The sequence below is a fragment of the Periplaneta americana genome, chromosome 9 (genome assembly GCF_040183065.1).
Source record: "Periplaneta americana isolate PAMFEO1 chromosome 9, P.americana_PAMFEO1_priV1, whole genome shotgun sequence".
Taxonomy (NCBI): Eukaryota; Metazoa; Arthropoda; class Insecta; order Blattodea; family Blattidae; genus Periplaneta; species Periplaneta americana.
In genome coordinates this window covers 159,564,177-159,580,403 of record NC_091125.1, presented here as the reverse complement: position 1 = coordinate 159,580,403, position 16,227 = coordinate 159,564,177, and the positions used below count along the sequence as shown (strand labels likewise).

At 34.3% G+C, this 16,227-nt stretch overlaps 1 protein-coding gene across 1 annotated transcript in view; it reads right to left on the bottom strand.

Annotated features, from left to right (window-relative positions):
- LOC138706664 (CD109 antigen-like) overlaps positions 1-11,878 on the bottom strand; it is a 200,877-nt gene extending 188,999 nt beyond the window's left edge. The window contains exon 1 of the mRNA XM_069836220.1: positions 11,547-11,878. Coding sequence (XP_069692321.1) covers positions 11,547-11,674 — 128 coding nt within the window. The 5' untranslated portion in view covers positions 11,675-11,878. The remainder of the gene's footprint in view (positions 1-11,546) is intronic.
- Between the last annotated feature and the right edge of the window lie 4,349 nt (positions 11,879-16,227).

Below are 16,227 nucleotides of genomic sequence, written 5' to 3'. Positions count from 1 at the left end.
ATCATCCGCGTGAAGGAGAGTTTGGATTTTTTTTTTATTCAAGAATCTTCATTACATAGTAACTTACACAGCGTTCGCCAGGTTCAGATAAATGCCGTCGGAATTTTGCTGTTATAGATCGCGACTGATGAGGAAATAGTATGTAATTTCTCCTGGGAAGATTTGGCGTTGTATATTGTCGACAGACAATACAGGCTGAAGGGACGTAAAGGTTACAGCATTAGTATACAGCTGACTTCCATTCAGTGCAATTAAGTTTATTTAGTGGCATTGCAGTACACATTAATATAGTGAATCTTCATTTATGATAGTATATTATGAAGAAATCGTACAAAAAGTGTCGTACTAGCCTATTTTTGCACCAATGGACTGTGCCAGCGTTCATTTTAAAGTAAGCCAGTAAATTATGTCTGTAATGTGAAGTATAAGTCGCGAGATTTTATTGATGAAGGCTTATGCGCTGATTCACGGCTAAGCTGGATGTTATTTGCTCATGTCACTTCTCGAGTGACGCCGTTTTAAGTGAAACCTGTTTCCAGGCGTACATCTATTTTTCAAAAGACATACATACTGTATATAATGTTAAATAATACGAACTCAAATAACAATGATGAAATATAGTTGTCTGGATTGTAGACAAAAAACGAATTTTTTATAATTACAAAATTAAAATATTTTACTTCATTTAATAATTGTACTGTTCATTATCTATCCAAGCCAAGAATCATACTAATGTATCACTACGTCGTGGTAAACAGAAAAGATCAAGTACACATTAATGTACAGGTAGGCCTACATTAGGTTTTTCTTCTAATCTAGCATAATGTTTAATTACATTGTACTGATTAGAATTGACATAATACACTAAGTGTAAAAACGTTAGTTATAATCAAATATTTATGGGACTATATTTTATAGCGTATACTGGCTTTCAACCACGGTTTTAGCATAGTCTAATACAGGCCTGCACAAGGTTTGCGCTGTCGGAGCCGGCTCTCAGCTCATGAGCGGAATGGAGATATTAGCTGCGCTCTGTATAAGGGTGGACTGGAAGAAGAGGTGATTTCGTACAAAATATACACAAAAGAAAGTACTATTACCAGTGTTTATGAAACGAATTCCCGTTCAGTGTTGCAAAACTATCTTGGACTATTATTAATTAATAAAGAAATATTTCTTTTACAGAAATAATATAAATTCTATAGCTACTTAAATATACATCATCATTTTGTTATGGGTATTTTTATTTATCAGTACATCAAAACGAGGTTTTATGCTGTTGACAGCTGAAAGGAACAGTAGCCTACTGATCATAATGAAACATCAGTTACACATGTTCGATGTCTGCCTTTATTAAAGTTTATTATAGAAAACAGTTGCTCACAAATATAAATGTTGAGCCAAACATAGCAATCATTTTCACAGCCAGCCTGTGTAGTCGTGGATATTATTGCTAATGTTTAGTCTTGTAAAACTCAACCAGGCTAATAGTATTATTCAAACGATCTTTAGCCCTTATGTCACATTGAAGATCAATAAGTTCGAGCTGTAAATCGTTAAATGTTAAATGTTATGTTCCGTCTTTTAGATTCCTCCATACTGTACTGTAGCAGTAGGTAAGCAACGTAAACAGTTACTGAGAATAGGCCTACACACTGCACTCCACTAGATAGCTGAGTGGTCGTTTCCCTCTCCTCTACCTATAGCAAGTCATTCTGACGTATCTTCCTCCCCGTTTCAGCGAGCGGTAAACATGGCTCTCCCGCTCCGAAGGAGCGCGTGCGCTCGTTGAGCGCTGTTTGTGCAGGTATGGTCTAGTATATATAGTCACGAAGCTCAATACGTGGTAAATATGCATCCATAGATAGTTGCTAACTACTAGGGTCGCTACTATCGTTTCATTACAGACAATGCGAAATAGTACCGGCACAGTCTATTGTTCCTAGTACCCTCACAACTCAAGCTTCGTGACTAGACTGTGGTTTAAGGCAGAGTCACATTTATCGCATTTTGCAACAAACTTTGAATGTAAATGTGCAAAAATGCGACATCCACATTGGACTTCGGAAACGAAGGTGGCAATAGAAAAAATTAAATCGGAGATGTGTTTGAACTAATCTGAATTTAAATGAAATGCTAATGGCATGGGCAGAGTTCAAAAATGTATTGAGCAATAGATGTTCAGGAATTGATTTCAAAGAGTTGGTGCAATTTCTGTATTGAGAATGTAAAAAATGAGACCGAGAGAGAAGAATGGTATTTTTTAATTCACTGGCTTGTACCTAACTCGTTTACTCAAGCAAGGTCAAGAAAAACCTACACATAAATAGAACTTGAGTAACTTTAAAACCCCAGGAGAAGAAAACAAACAGAATGACGGAGTCTCCATTTTTACCGTAGGCCTAAATTGAAGATTTTAGTTTCTATACAAAAAAACCACTGAAAGACGATAAGAAATTAGTGTTATACGAGACGTTGATAGTAAAATTAATTTGGGAACACTGCCAATTCATTCTGTTGGTCACACAGAACGATAAACCGGTTTCAAAGAAGAATAAAAAGTAGACTTGTGTATATATAATTAGAGAGTTCAAGAATGGTTGTTGACTTGACGTTTGAAACACGTCATTCAGTTCAGTGAAGTATTTCTATCCGTAATTTGTTTTTCAAGGGCTCATTAAAAAATTTAACTTTTATGATGCAATATATTTTTAAGATAAACATATTCCCATAGCTATATTCACTTGAGGACTGAATTCTCTTTTCTTAAAAACAATCCGTTATTGCAATACTACTACTACTACTACTACTACTACTACTACTACTACTACTACTACTACTACGAGCCACCGGCTTAGCTCAGTCGGTTAAAGCGCTTGCCTGCCGGTCTGAAGTTGCGCTTGGGCGCGGGTTCGACTCCGGCTTGGGCTGATTACCTGATTGGGTTTTTTCCGACGTTTCCCCCCCCCCCCAACCATAAAGTGAATGGCAGGTAATCTATGGCGAATCCTCTGCCTCATCTCGCTATCACCAATCTCATCGACGCTAAATAATCTCGTAGTTGATACAGCGTCGTTAAATAACCAACTAAAAAAACTACTACTACGATCACCACCACCGCTACTACTACTACTACTACTACTACTACTACTACTACTACTGTCGGCTTAAGCGTAGTCGGTATAGCGCTGGCCTTCTGTGCTCGAGGTTGCGAGTTCGATCCCGGTCCAGGTCGAATGGCATTTAAGTGTGCTTAAATGCGACAGGCTCATGTCAGTAGATTTATTGGAATTTAAAAGAACTCCTGTGGGACAAAATTCCGACATACCGGCAACGCTGATATAACCTCGGCAGTTGGGAGCGTCGTTAAATAAACCATTTTAAAAAACTACTGCTACTACTAATGGTAATAGTAGGCCTAATGATGATGATGATGATGATGATAATAATAATAATAATAATAATAATAATAATAATAATAATAATAATAATCTCCTGTTTGCATAGTTGCTTAATTGTTTCTTATGTAAAAAAAAAACCAATGTATACCTATATTCCATCATAGTTTACTAATAATGTTCGTGTATTAATTCAAGAGATTTTGCCATTAGGTCCTTAATTCTTTTATTAGGTTTCCCAATTAATATAATCATAATAGCTTTCCTACTTCTTAATTTTTTATCGTTGTACAACTTGTGATTTTTCTTAAAAATATTTCTGCTCCATTGAATATATTTTAATATAATTTTATTTAACTTTCATGAGTCCATTATTGGTGTAATTTAGTACTTCAATGTGTGTGTGAGAGAGAGACAAGCAGACAGACAAAGAGTAAGAAAGAGTTTTTCAGCAAACTGAATGAGCAACATTGACTTCTACAAATGCCGTGACTTAAAATCTTTCTTCATCTTGTACAAACATTATAATGTATTTTAATGTTACAGTATTATTATGCTGTAGTAGTGGTAGTGGTCGTGGTGATGGTCGTGATGGTACAGTTGGAGGTACTGGTGGTGACGGCAGAATTGTCATCCATCCTGAAGAAATGAGGTTATCCCTGGTTGCGCTATAAATAGGGGAAAATCATTACAATATCAATTTTGAATAAATTAATAAAAATTATTTTGAAAAGAGAAATATATTTTGACTCCCTTCACGAAATAAACAATACACGTTTAATAAGAAGTATTTGTGTGGTCGTGAAACACGGGGGCCCCGAGTTCAAATCCTGATTGTGAGAAATTATTTGCTTGAGGTTTTTCCGGGTTTTTCGTCAACCCATTAAGAGCAAATGCAGGGTAACTTTCAGCGCTTGACTCTGGACTCATTTCGCTGGCATTATCACCTTCATTTCACTCACACGCTAGATAACTGTCGCAAATGATAAAGCGTCGTAAAATAAAGGAATTAAAAAAGACTTCTTTCTTCTCAGAACACCTAAATTATGAAAATATTCTGTATTGAATATTATTACTGTATGTAAAAATTCGACAGTAGACCTGTATTAAGTTACATTAGTACATCCTAAAAATATACCGGTAAATGCTTAGAGCCTAAAGGATACAGTACTTGATGTTTTAATTATAAAATATTTTCGATCTCTGTTTCAATATTCAATTAAGGAAACCATCACAATAATATCTTTCATTAATGAAAAAGTAGTAATAGAATTATGAAATAAGAATTACGCCTTTTATGAAAGAAGTATAACTGGAGGAGGTAGGTTTGACATTTTGTCTTGCAAAACCGGGATTGTTCCTTATACAGCGCTAAATGAAGAAAATCTCATCAAAATCGATATTTTAAGTAAATTAATAAATGTGATATAGAGCCCTACACTTTGACAACATAAAATATATACTTTTGTATTCACGAAATAAACAGTATATGCGTAATACGATGTATTTCTCCTGTAGTCTTTTAATATACCTACTGTTAGGCCAAACATCTACTACCAATACACAAAAATGTCCTTTACTGAATTATATGATTCTGTTCTAAAATTAGAAATTATATGAGATCCAATTAATACATCAGAAAGTTTTAAAAGTTTTAAGAGCCTGAAGTAAATAGTTTGCCAATAAGAGTGTCCTACTTTTAACCTATAACAGCTGCCGTGTTTATGAAGCTATAGCAGTCATATTTTTTCCATGGTTACAGTTGTTGTAGACAAGTAATCATGGAACATTACACCATTCCATAACGCGTAGAAATTATTAACATTTATTATTAAAAAAAATATCATCCGTTCGTCAAGCATTGCGTGCATTACGTGAAGTGTGCAATGTGTGTAAGATATCGGGGTATGATAAGGAATTATTATTGGCCTCAGTTGGAAGATGTGGATCTCAGAAACGTCTGGTTTCAGCAGGATGACGCCACGTGTCATACTGCTCACGAAACAGTCGATCTTTTGAGGGAGAAGTTCAGAGGCTTCATCATTTCGCGTGGTGGTGATGTTAACTGGCACCCGAGATCATGTGATTTAACGCCGTTGGATCACTTCTTATGGGGTTATGTTAAATAACAGGTTTATGCCAACAAGCCAGAAACAGTTAATGACCTAAGGAACAATATCACTTGCGTTATTAGTGAAATTGAGCCTGGTTTACGTTTGTTATTGAAAATTGCAAAACCCGTATACTGCCAATCCAAAGAAGCCGCGGCGGCCATTTAACTGACGTTCTTTCCATGCGTAATGGCATTAAGTGTGTTTCAAAATAATATAATAAAATAAATAAATCTCTTTCGTTTATATAATTTATTTCATTTTAAAAATGTGATGCTCTTATTGGAAGAACCTTTATAAACTTTTTTTTAATCTTGGGGATTTAGTGAAATGAATTTTTAATGGCAAGCAGAGTAACTATCTCATGCCCCCATGTTTTAGATTGCTACCAGTGCACTTCATTAGAACCAGGTACCCAGCTTCGAAGCCGTTAGGCCTGTGAACTTACAATATATTTATGTTCCCCTATTATCATAATTCAGGGTTGTTATCTAAGAAATTAGCAAGTTCTTTGTGATAGTAGAAGAGAAAGAGTGGGGGAAGGGAAGTGGTCCGTGGCCCATTTCTTTTAGGGCTCATCCCGACATTTGTCTTATTGCTCAAGGGAAACCACGGAAAAACCTAGAGCAGGATGAGATGTCGTGCTGACGACAAGCCAATGGGCTATAGTGGGGTCGGAATATGTTCAGGTGGAGGTTTTGGTTTAATCATTATTCAAAGTACAAATGATTAAACCAAAACCTCCCACCTGAACATCTTCCGACCCCACTTAAACTACTTAAATTTCTCAAGTTATAGGAAATGTTCGATAGATGTTTGAGTACCATATTAAAGAAGTTATTAGATACAGAATATGTAAAAAAAAAATGTGATTCAGTTCTCTTGTATCCCATTCTTCATACATCAAACTATTTAAAATTTGTTTCGATTTCGTTGATGAAATATGCAACAATCAGATGGAAGCAATATGGTTCTTCACACTTACACCCACATATCTAGCCTCCTGTTTCAGTGCCTACATATCATCATATCACAATCTCTACACACGCAAGCAAAACAGCGTTATACTGGGCATACCGACACAAAAAACACCTACGTATCCATCATTATTCACTATCTCGCTATCGCGCTTGTGGAATATCCTACCCAGCGGAATTTAATAGTATTCAAAAACAAACTTTGTAAGCATTTTATTACTGAGGAGAGTGCAAAGCAGTCGACTGAAAATTGTGACTTTATTGTAAAAGCTTTAATAATATCACTACTGTTTTGTTTCTCTGCAAAACTGTACAGTCAATTACTTACTTAGCATTAGAAGTTTAGTTACTTAAGTCACAAAATATATTAGGCATTTCCTACTTGTGCATTTTGCTGTCGTATCTATTGTGATTTTATCCCTGTAGGCCTAATTATATATTTCATCTTTGTATTTGTATTTGTACTTTTCTTTCTTTTTCTTGTTAATTTAATCTATTTTCTCTGAATTTTCTTATAGGCCTTTATGTATAGGCTAGTTTAAAAAAAAAATGTTATATTTTATTTAACGACGCTCGCAACTGCAGAGGTTATATCAGCGTCGCCGGATGTGCCGGAATTTTGTCCCGCAGGAGTTCTTTTACATGCCAGTAAATCTACTGAGCCTGTCGCATTTAAGCACACTTAAATGCCATCGACCTGGCCCGGGATCGAACCCGCAACCGTGGGCATAGAAGGCCAGCGCTATACCAACTTGCCAACCAGGTCGACTTAGGCTAGTTTATCTTTCATTGTATTTATTAACTTGTATTCATTTTAAACTTACTAACAATAAAATAAATAAATAAATAAATAAATGAATGAATGAACAAATAAATAAATAAATGGATGAATGAACGAACAAATAAATAAATAAATAAATAAATAAATAAATAAATAAATGTATTTTCTAGTAGTGTGGAAGAGAAAATCTGATGATCTTAACTCTACCATTTAAATAAATAAATAATAAACAAACAAATAAATTAATTAAAAATAAATATTCATATTTGTTCACTAGAATATGTTATATCATCTGAATAAAGTTGAGATTTAATATTATTTAATTGCCTTACGTGACATAGTAAAACGTATTGTGTAACTGTCGCCATATATTCAAATGTCTGACTTAGTTTGAAATTAATCCAGGTACGGTAAACTGTGCCGTTTCTGAATTAAGTTATAAAAAAATAAGAAATTGAGGAGTCTTCCGGAATAACGTTGTTTTTTTTACTTAGTATTTAACGACGTTGTGTCAACTACGACGTTATTTAGCGTCGATGGAGTTGGTGTTAGCGGGATGATATTTTAGCAAGATGAGATCGAGGATTCGCCATAGATTACCTGACATTTGCCTTACGGTTGAGGAAAACGTCGGAAAAAAACCCAACCAGGTAATCAGTCCAAGCGGGAATCGAACCCGCGCCCGAGAACAACGTTGTAAGAAACAGTTTTATTCAAAGTGAGACTTTGTGCAATAATGTATGGAACATCCTACAGACGGTGTGCATTAGTAGAACAACTAAACTGAATATTTTTGGAGGATGTATTTAGGTTTGAAAATTGGCATTCCTGGAAGAACGTTGCATAGCACAGTGTTTCTCAAACTTTTTGATGATGAGGACCCCTTTACCTCAGTTTACTTTAGTACAGTCCCCGGGCGTACGATGTAGAGTAGAACAGTGATTCTGAACCACGGACCGCGGCTCTTTGGGGAGGGGAGTTAAAGGGAAGTTAAGGTGGATGAAATTTTTATTTTATACATTTTCAGTCTAGAGATTTAATTTTTTTATGTACAGAATCTATTGTTACTAGTATTAATATCCGCAAATTTAATACTTTTTTGAGTTATTACATTTATTTATTTATTTTTTTAATTTTTACTTTTTCAAAATGTATTTATTCCCACAAAATAATGTTACACGACTGCAAAAAAAAAAAAATTGTACGGTGTCTTTCACATGCATATAATTTAGCAGCAGAGCCATAATTTGAATTTTGAATGTATAAATGACTTGAAAGTGAGTTTAAATAATTAATTTCTTTAGTATCCGGAATATATATAATATTTTCTTCTTCTTCTTCTCCTCCTCCTTCTCCTTCTCCTTCTTCAACTTCATTATCTTGCTATCTAGCCAATGGACGTACGATTTTTACTTTTTAAAATATTTACTTCATCCAAAAAAGGACCTGTTGTTTTGTTAATTATATATTTCGAACACGCAACTTTAGCATGAAGTTTGTTCGTAACTTGTAGTAGGCCTACTGTATTTGAATGTGGGTAAATGCAGCAAAAATAAAAGGGTGGAAAATGACTTTAAAATGTCAATTTTCCGTAATGAGAATCCGTTTGTAAATGTGAAATATAACTGAATCATGCATTTTTAGGACGATTATATTGATGAAATTGGCCAACATACAAATGAAAGGTCAATGATTAATTTTTCTGCAAAAAATCGAAAATGAGTTTTTCGTGGAAAAGTGACTAGAGTTTCACACATCTCCTCCCTTAATTGGGGACCGCGAACAAAATATTATTATTATTATTATCATTATTATTATTATTACTATTATTATTATTATTATTATTATTATTATTATTATTATTATTATTATTGGACTTTCACTTCGAGAGAGGAACAGAGGCTAAGAGTGTTTGAGAATAAGGTGCTTGGGAAAATATTTGTGGCGAAGAGGGATACAGTTACAGGAGAATGGAGAAAATTACACAACACAGAACTGCACGCATTCTATTCTTCACCTGACATAATTAGGAGCATTAAATCCAGACGTTTGAGATGGACAGGGCATGTAGCACGTATGAGCGAATACAGAAATGCATATAGAGTGTTAGTTGGAAGACCTGAGGTAAAAAGACCTTTGGGGAGGCCGAGACGTAGATGGGAGGATAATATTAAAATAGATTTGAGGAGGTCGGGTATGATGGTAGAGACTGAATTAATCTTGCTCAGGATAGGGACCGATGGCGGGTTTATGTGAGGGCGGCAATGAACCTCGGGTTCCTTAAAATCCGTATATTACAAGTTTTAAATTTAATATAATATAATTTAAGTAACTGCATGATTAACAATTTAAAATGCATTACAAGTTACTCCAGACCTGCATTCATTAACAATCTCCCAATAACCTAATCCTTCCATTTAAATCGTTGTAACGTTTTTAAAATAAAGCAGGAAGTTCTACTGTTTGTAATTTGTTAATTATCATCTTTTTCAAGAACTCGTTGAATATTGAAATATTTTTTTTTTATCCAGCTGTTGATGGTAAACCAACATTGAGTGTGGTCACTTATCTTCATGTAATTTTAACCTTTAATTTTAACCTAATGACTTCTAATTGTACAACATTGTGCTAATATGAAAATCTTACATCATACATTCCTGTGTTCACTATGCAAGCATATGTAAACTAGGACCTGAAAATGACTACCTTACTTACTTACTTACAAATGGCTTTTAAGGAACCCGAAGGTTCATTGCCGCCCTCACATAAGCCCTCCCTATCCTGTGCAAGATTAATCCACTCTCTATCATCATATCCCACCTCCCTCAAATCCATTTTAATATTATCCTCCCATCTACGTCTCGGCCTCCCTAAAGGTCTTTTTCCCTCCGGTCTCCCAACTAACACTCTATATGCATTTCTGGATTCGCCCATACGTGCTACATGCCCTGCCCATCTCAAACGTCTTATTGTAGGGACTCGTAACAAGCTGTTTTTTACGGTGTTGGGTTGTTAGCCCTTCGCCCAACCCCCAAGCTGGAGGACCACCCCTTACCGGCTGTCCACGACTGCTTATTCAATATATTCGCAGCTACCCTCCATATCTGGAGGCCGTCTCCTCTATCCGCAACCTGAGGACGCGCCATGCCGTGGTGATAGGGACCCACCATACATGGTGAAAATGACTACCAGTTAGTTGAAAACATTAGTACTCACAACAAAGAAAGTTAAATAATTAAATTTATTATAAGAAAGATAAGTGTTTAAACTGTTATTTATTTATTTATTATTTACTTATTTACTTATTTATTTATTTATTTATTTGTTTATTTATTTATTTATTTATTTATTTATTTATTTATTTATTAACGGGAGAGGACTGTATTTTTAATTGTTTTTCCTATTTGATGTAAAATGTTAATTTTTGTATGTAGAAAGCTCATGACTATAGCAACTCAACCAGATATAAATATTTTGGAAAAAATTATTTGGGAGCCCAGATTTGAAAAAAAAAGTACCGAATGCGGATTTTAGTAAAACCGAAATATCTAAGCCATTTTTAAAGATAAATTTAAACAGTTTTTTACAATTTACTTGTAAAAGCATTCTCTACAAACTGTCTGCAACATAATTTTGATATTAGTCCCTACATTTGTAAAATAAACAATTAAAATTTAATAACACTTTTTTTATTTGCTTTTTTTTTTTTTTTTTTTTTTTTGCAAGCAGACACATATTTTTAAAATTAAATCAATTAGCAAAATTTTGTTACAGAGAAAAGTTTCCTGATAGTGTAGAGAATGTGCGTTCGAAATTTCATGCATGTATCGTTAATAGTTCAGAAATTATATCCATTTTTGTCTGGCAATTTAGCAAAAAAATGAAATTATCTGAAACAACAAAGAGGGCGTGTGATTTAAAAATCCATAACGCAGGCGTCTCAACATCCGATAAGGGCACAAATACCCACAAGATGTTACGCAATGTATTCCACACGTCACAGAGTATTAATTTTTTTTAATTTACTCATTTTTTTCACCGAAAAATACCGTCCTCTCAACTTAATATTGTTCATTGATTGGAAATGTTTGCGTTCCGATGCCCCTAGAAAGTGTATGTAATCACTTAATGTACTTGGAGACGATAGTTTGAAGCAGTGCAACATCGCCAGTTCGTATGTGTGTCATCACGTACCTGCACGGCCGGAATTTCACACAGTAGGTTGACACATGACCTCTCCAATAACGGCAGAGCGTGATTTATGGAAGGTGGTACTCACGGGCGATCGTCGTTCCTCGAGGCTGCGATGTACGATGACAGCTCGTTGATATCCTGCGACCAACCCCCGCTCCACCACAGCATTTCCATCACTAGCACCTTGAGCACGAGGAACGCCGGATTTCTCATCTTTGGTCTCTGATCCGTCTCATGGAAGGGCGAAGGTGTCAGAGCACGCTGGCGGTCATCCTGAACCCGACGTCTTTCGCACTGTTGCAGATTCCGGCCGGAGCCTAGCCGACACTTGCGGTGGGCAGCCCCCCATTCACTACACTGTAAGTCCCGCCACGCTAGCAGACGAAAGTCGTCGGCAGGGACACCCCGCGGCGCTCCTCACAACCACGAGTGCTGCCAACTGCGCAGCGGCAAATACATCATGCTGCTTCTCCTGGTGTATTCTGTGAGTTAGTGCTGTTTGAATTTCATTTCATTAGTTAATAATTATGCTCCTTCATTCAAGGATAGTACTCGGCTTTTAAATCATGTATTTATTTATTTATTTATTTACTTATTTATTTATTTATTTATTTATTCATTCATTCATTGACTTATTTACTTATGAATTTATTTATTTATTTATTTATTTATTTATTTATTTATTTATTTATTTATGAATTTATTTACTTAATTATGTATGTATTATTTATTTGTTTATCTATTTATATAGGCCTATTTATTTCTTTTTATTTATAAGATATTTAGTAGGATTTTAAATGAAAAACTAAAAAAAAAAAAAAAACAAAAAAAACATGCTGAAACTTTCCTTCTGGAATGTCAAAATGGCTTTAGAAAAGGAAGTTCATATGTAGATCCATTATTTAGTATCAAACTATTGTTAGAAAAAGGAATAGAATTTAATTTAGAAACCCACATAGCTTTTATTGATTTTGTGAAAGCTTTTGATAAGTCCGAAGAGACGTTTTATTCGACATATTACAAGATAAAAATATTCCAAATTTGCTATTACAAAATATAATTGAAATCTACACAGACATCAAAATAAGTGTCAAATAAATAACTGTATATCCGAAAGAAAATTAGTTAATAATGGAGTTCGACAAGGTTGTCCACTTTATTTATTATTTATATAAATGAAATTATTTTAAAATGGAACCAAATCTACGCATCAGGAATCAAAATAACCAGTGCTGTAACATTAAATACTCGTACCTTACTCTATACCGATGATCAAGTCATAATTTCCAATTCAGAGGATAATTTACAAAGAGGATTATAGGCTATACATTAAATAAGATATTGAAAGATTTTGGGATGGAAATTTCAGCACAAAAGTTATGGCATTTTTAGGACAAGACCCAGTCAGAAGTAAGATAATGCACAATAACCAATGCCTCGAACAAGTACAAAATTTCAATTATCTGGGTTGCGAAATATCTCATCAAAATGAAAAAGATGTAAACAAGAAAATTACCAAATTTACACAAATTCTAGGAATAATAAACAATACATTAAAAGCTAAATTAGTACAAAAATCTACAAGAATAAAAATATATAATACACTAGCATTACCCTCCCTTTTAAACGGAAGCGAGATTTGGATATTAAAGAAAAAAGACATGAACAGAATCAAAGCAACGGAAATGAAATTTTTCAGGAGGACAGCAGGATATACTCTTTTAGACCGAAAAATGAAGAAATTTTAGAACAATTAGAGTCAGTAGAAGAAAAAATCAACAGATACAAATTAAATTGGCTAGATCATGTAAGAAGAATGGAAAATTCAAGAATCCCAAAAATCATGATGCAGTATAAACCTAGAGAACATCGTCGACCAGGAAGACCTTTTAGAAGACTGCTAGATGGGGCCGAAACAGGTCTACAGATGCCTAATTCGTGAAGGATGATGATGATGATAAATTTTTTACTTATTTATATATGTATGTATTTATTATTTATTTACTTATTTATTTATTTACTTATTAATGAATTTTTTACTTATGAATTTATTTTCGAAATGGAAATATCAAAATTGGAAATTTATCTTTTGGAAAGGTGGAAAAGTTCAAATACAATTCAATTCCTTATATAGTGCAATGTTTTAAAAAGTTATTTGTTGACATTATTCATTTGTTTTTATTGACATGGAGATAAATGGGGCCATAAATAACCATAAATAATGTACTTTATTAATTTCATGACTGCACCTTTATCCAATGAAAAAATATTTAAATAACTCATATTTTTCCTTTATTATTGTTTTGAGCAATGTATTATCCATATTTCAAATGCTGCTATTCGTTTCTCTTCACTTCGTCGTAATGTCCATGTTTCTGACCCATACAATGCTACACTCAACACAAAGCATTTCACTAGTCTCTTCCTTAGTTCTTTTTCCAGAGGTCCGCAGAAGATGCTCCTTTTTCTATTAAAAGCTTCCTTTGCCAATACTATCCTCCTTTTGACTTCCTGGCAGCAGCTCATGTTACTGCTTATAGTACACCCCAAGTATTTGAAGCTGTCCACTTGATCTACTGCCTCATTCACAATTCGCAAGTTTACCTTCTTTACTTTTCTTTCTATGGCCATGGTCTTCATCTTGTTGGCATTTATCTTCATCCCATACTGCTCACAGCTGTCATTTAGCTCCAGTAGCATATCTCTTAGTATCATCTCCTCTTCTGGTAACAACACCATATCATCAGCAAATCTTATACAGTTGGTTCTTCTTCGTCCTACTATCACTCCTCCCATGTTCTGAAAACAGTTCTTCACTAAATCCTCCAAGTAGATGTTGAACAGATTAGGTGATAAAGGACATCCTTGTCGTACTCCTCTCCCTATGTCACTTCCTTCTGACATTTCGTTTCCTATCCTGACTTTGACTCGTTGTTTCATTGTCAGAGATCGTTTAATATAAATATTGATAGTCGAAGTGGAATACAACTATTTTAATAAAAATGAAACTGAATCAACAAAGTCTTCTTGACTAGTAATCGTCTATAGAGTTCAATAAAGATTGTATAGTTGGCACATATTTTATTGTATTAGAGTATTTTATTTCTTCTAATCTTTATATATTTTCTTCTAACCGTGTAATAGCTAACTTCAACTCGAGTTTTGATTTTTTCTAGATAAATCAAAACCTCTAGAGAGATTACTGGTGATAAATTTGGTGAACATGTAAATGGAAGGTGAATGATTACACTGGACAATAAATTTAACATTTATTTCTGTCCTTCAGATGAAACTATGTAATTTTAACTAAATGGGAGGTGCTGAGTTCATTTCTGAAAATGAACATTTTCTAACTCATACCATTTTTTGGTACACGCTTTTCACTTATTTACGCAAATTTGTTACACTGGCACATCAAGCAACATTTGTTTGGCCAAAATTCACAAATCAAAATGTCTTTTTTGATCTTTTACGTTTGTAGACAGCTTCTGTTGTCTCTCTAATGAATGACCAGCAATATTCAGCCAGCATACTTACATTCTACCTTCCACTAAGGCCCGTAACACACCTGAAGAGTTTTCGCTAGCGAGAAATGTGTTGCGAGAAAGAGGCGAAGAGCCTTCCTCCACACACTTGGCGAGTTCTCGCTATCACAGATCACACCTCGCTATGATCATCTATGCACTGCCTTCATGCAGAAAGCATTTTTCTGATTATAGTAATCGCTTGTTGGGGGAAATATTATAGGTTATGTATTTAGGTATATTGTCGTACTTAAATATATAACCTGTAAGTATATTGTCGTATTTTACAAATTACGTACGAACGCTATGTTGAATGTGAGTATTCAGATGATGAGGAAATGGAGTTACATGAACATATTTTGTTAATGAAAAGAAAAAGTAGGCGAAAAATTAAAGCCAAAAATATCTGAAAATCACATTGTATCTTACAAAAATAAGGGCGAGTTTTGGACACTGGTTTCGATTTAAATGAAGATACGTTTAGGCATTATTTCAGGTTGAATGGACCACAGTTTTTTTGCCATTTATGATATAATAGAGGATTCTTTGCTATGTTCTGATTAAAATTATGTAAACTGTTAAGACATATAGATACATTATTTCAAATTTTTAATTAAAACTATTAAATGTCATCAAAATAAAATATAGCCCTATTTATTTTCAGTTAATCTGATGTTTGTCTCCAGAGTTCTTCTTTAAGTTTCGTGTTTTTATAGTTTTCATCCCGTGTATCATATAAATAGGCCTACGGGTGACATCGTACAAGTTCGATAAGTTTCTGACTCCAATTATCAGCCATCTTTCCTCATTTCCAAATAAAAACAATACAATTCATCGCCACCTGTGATATCTTTTTCTACATTCAATCGTTATAAAGAGTGTAAATGTCAAACATCTTTGATAAATGTGTCAAGAAAATTCGCTGAGCTACCGATTCCAGCGAGAAACTCGCGCGAGGTTTTTGCCTCGAACGAGAATCTCTTCCAATGTGTGAACGTCCATTCGAATCCATGTTATCAATCTTTGAATTTTATCGCAACACATTTCTCGCTAGCGAAAACTCTTCAAGTGTGTTACGGGCCTAAAGCGCTTTTCGAAGGTAGATATTTCTTACGAAACCTCTCCCCGCCTTCATCACTTACAGCACCAAGTTTTTTTAAATAAGACCAGGTGGCTATCAAGTGACATGTTGCATCCTATAAGGTGAAAGTAGTGCAATATTTCACTAACATTAAATAACTT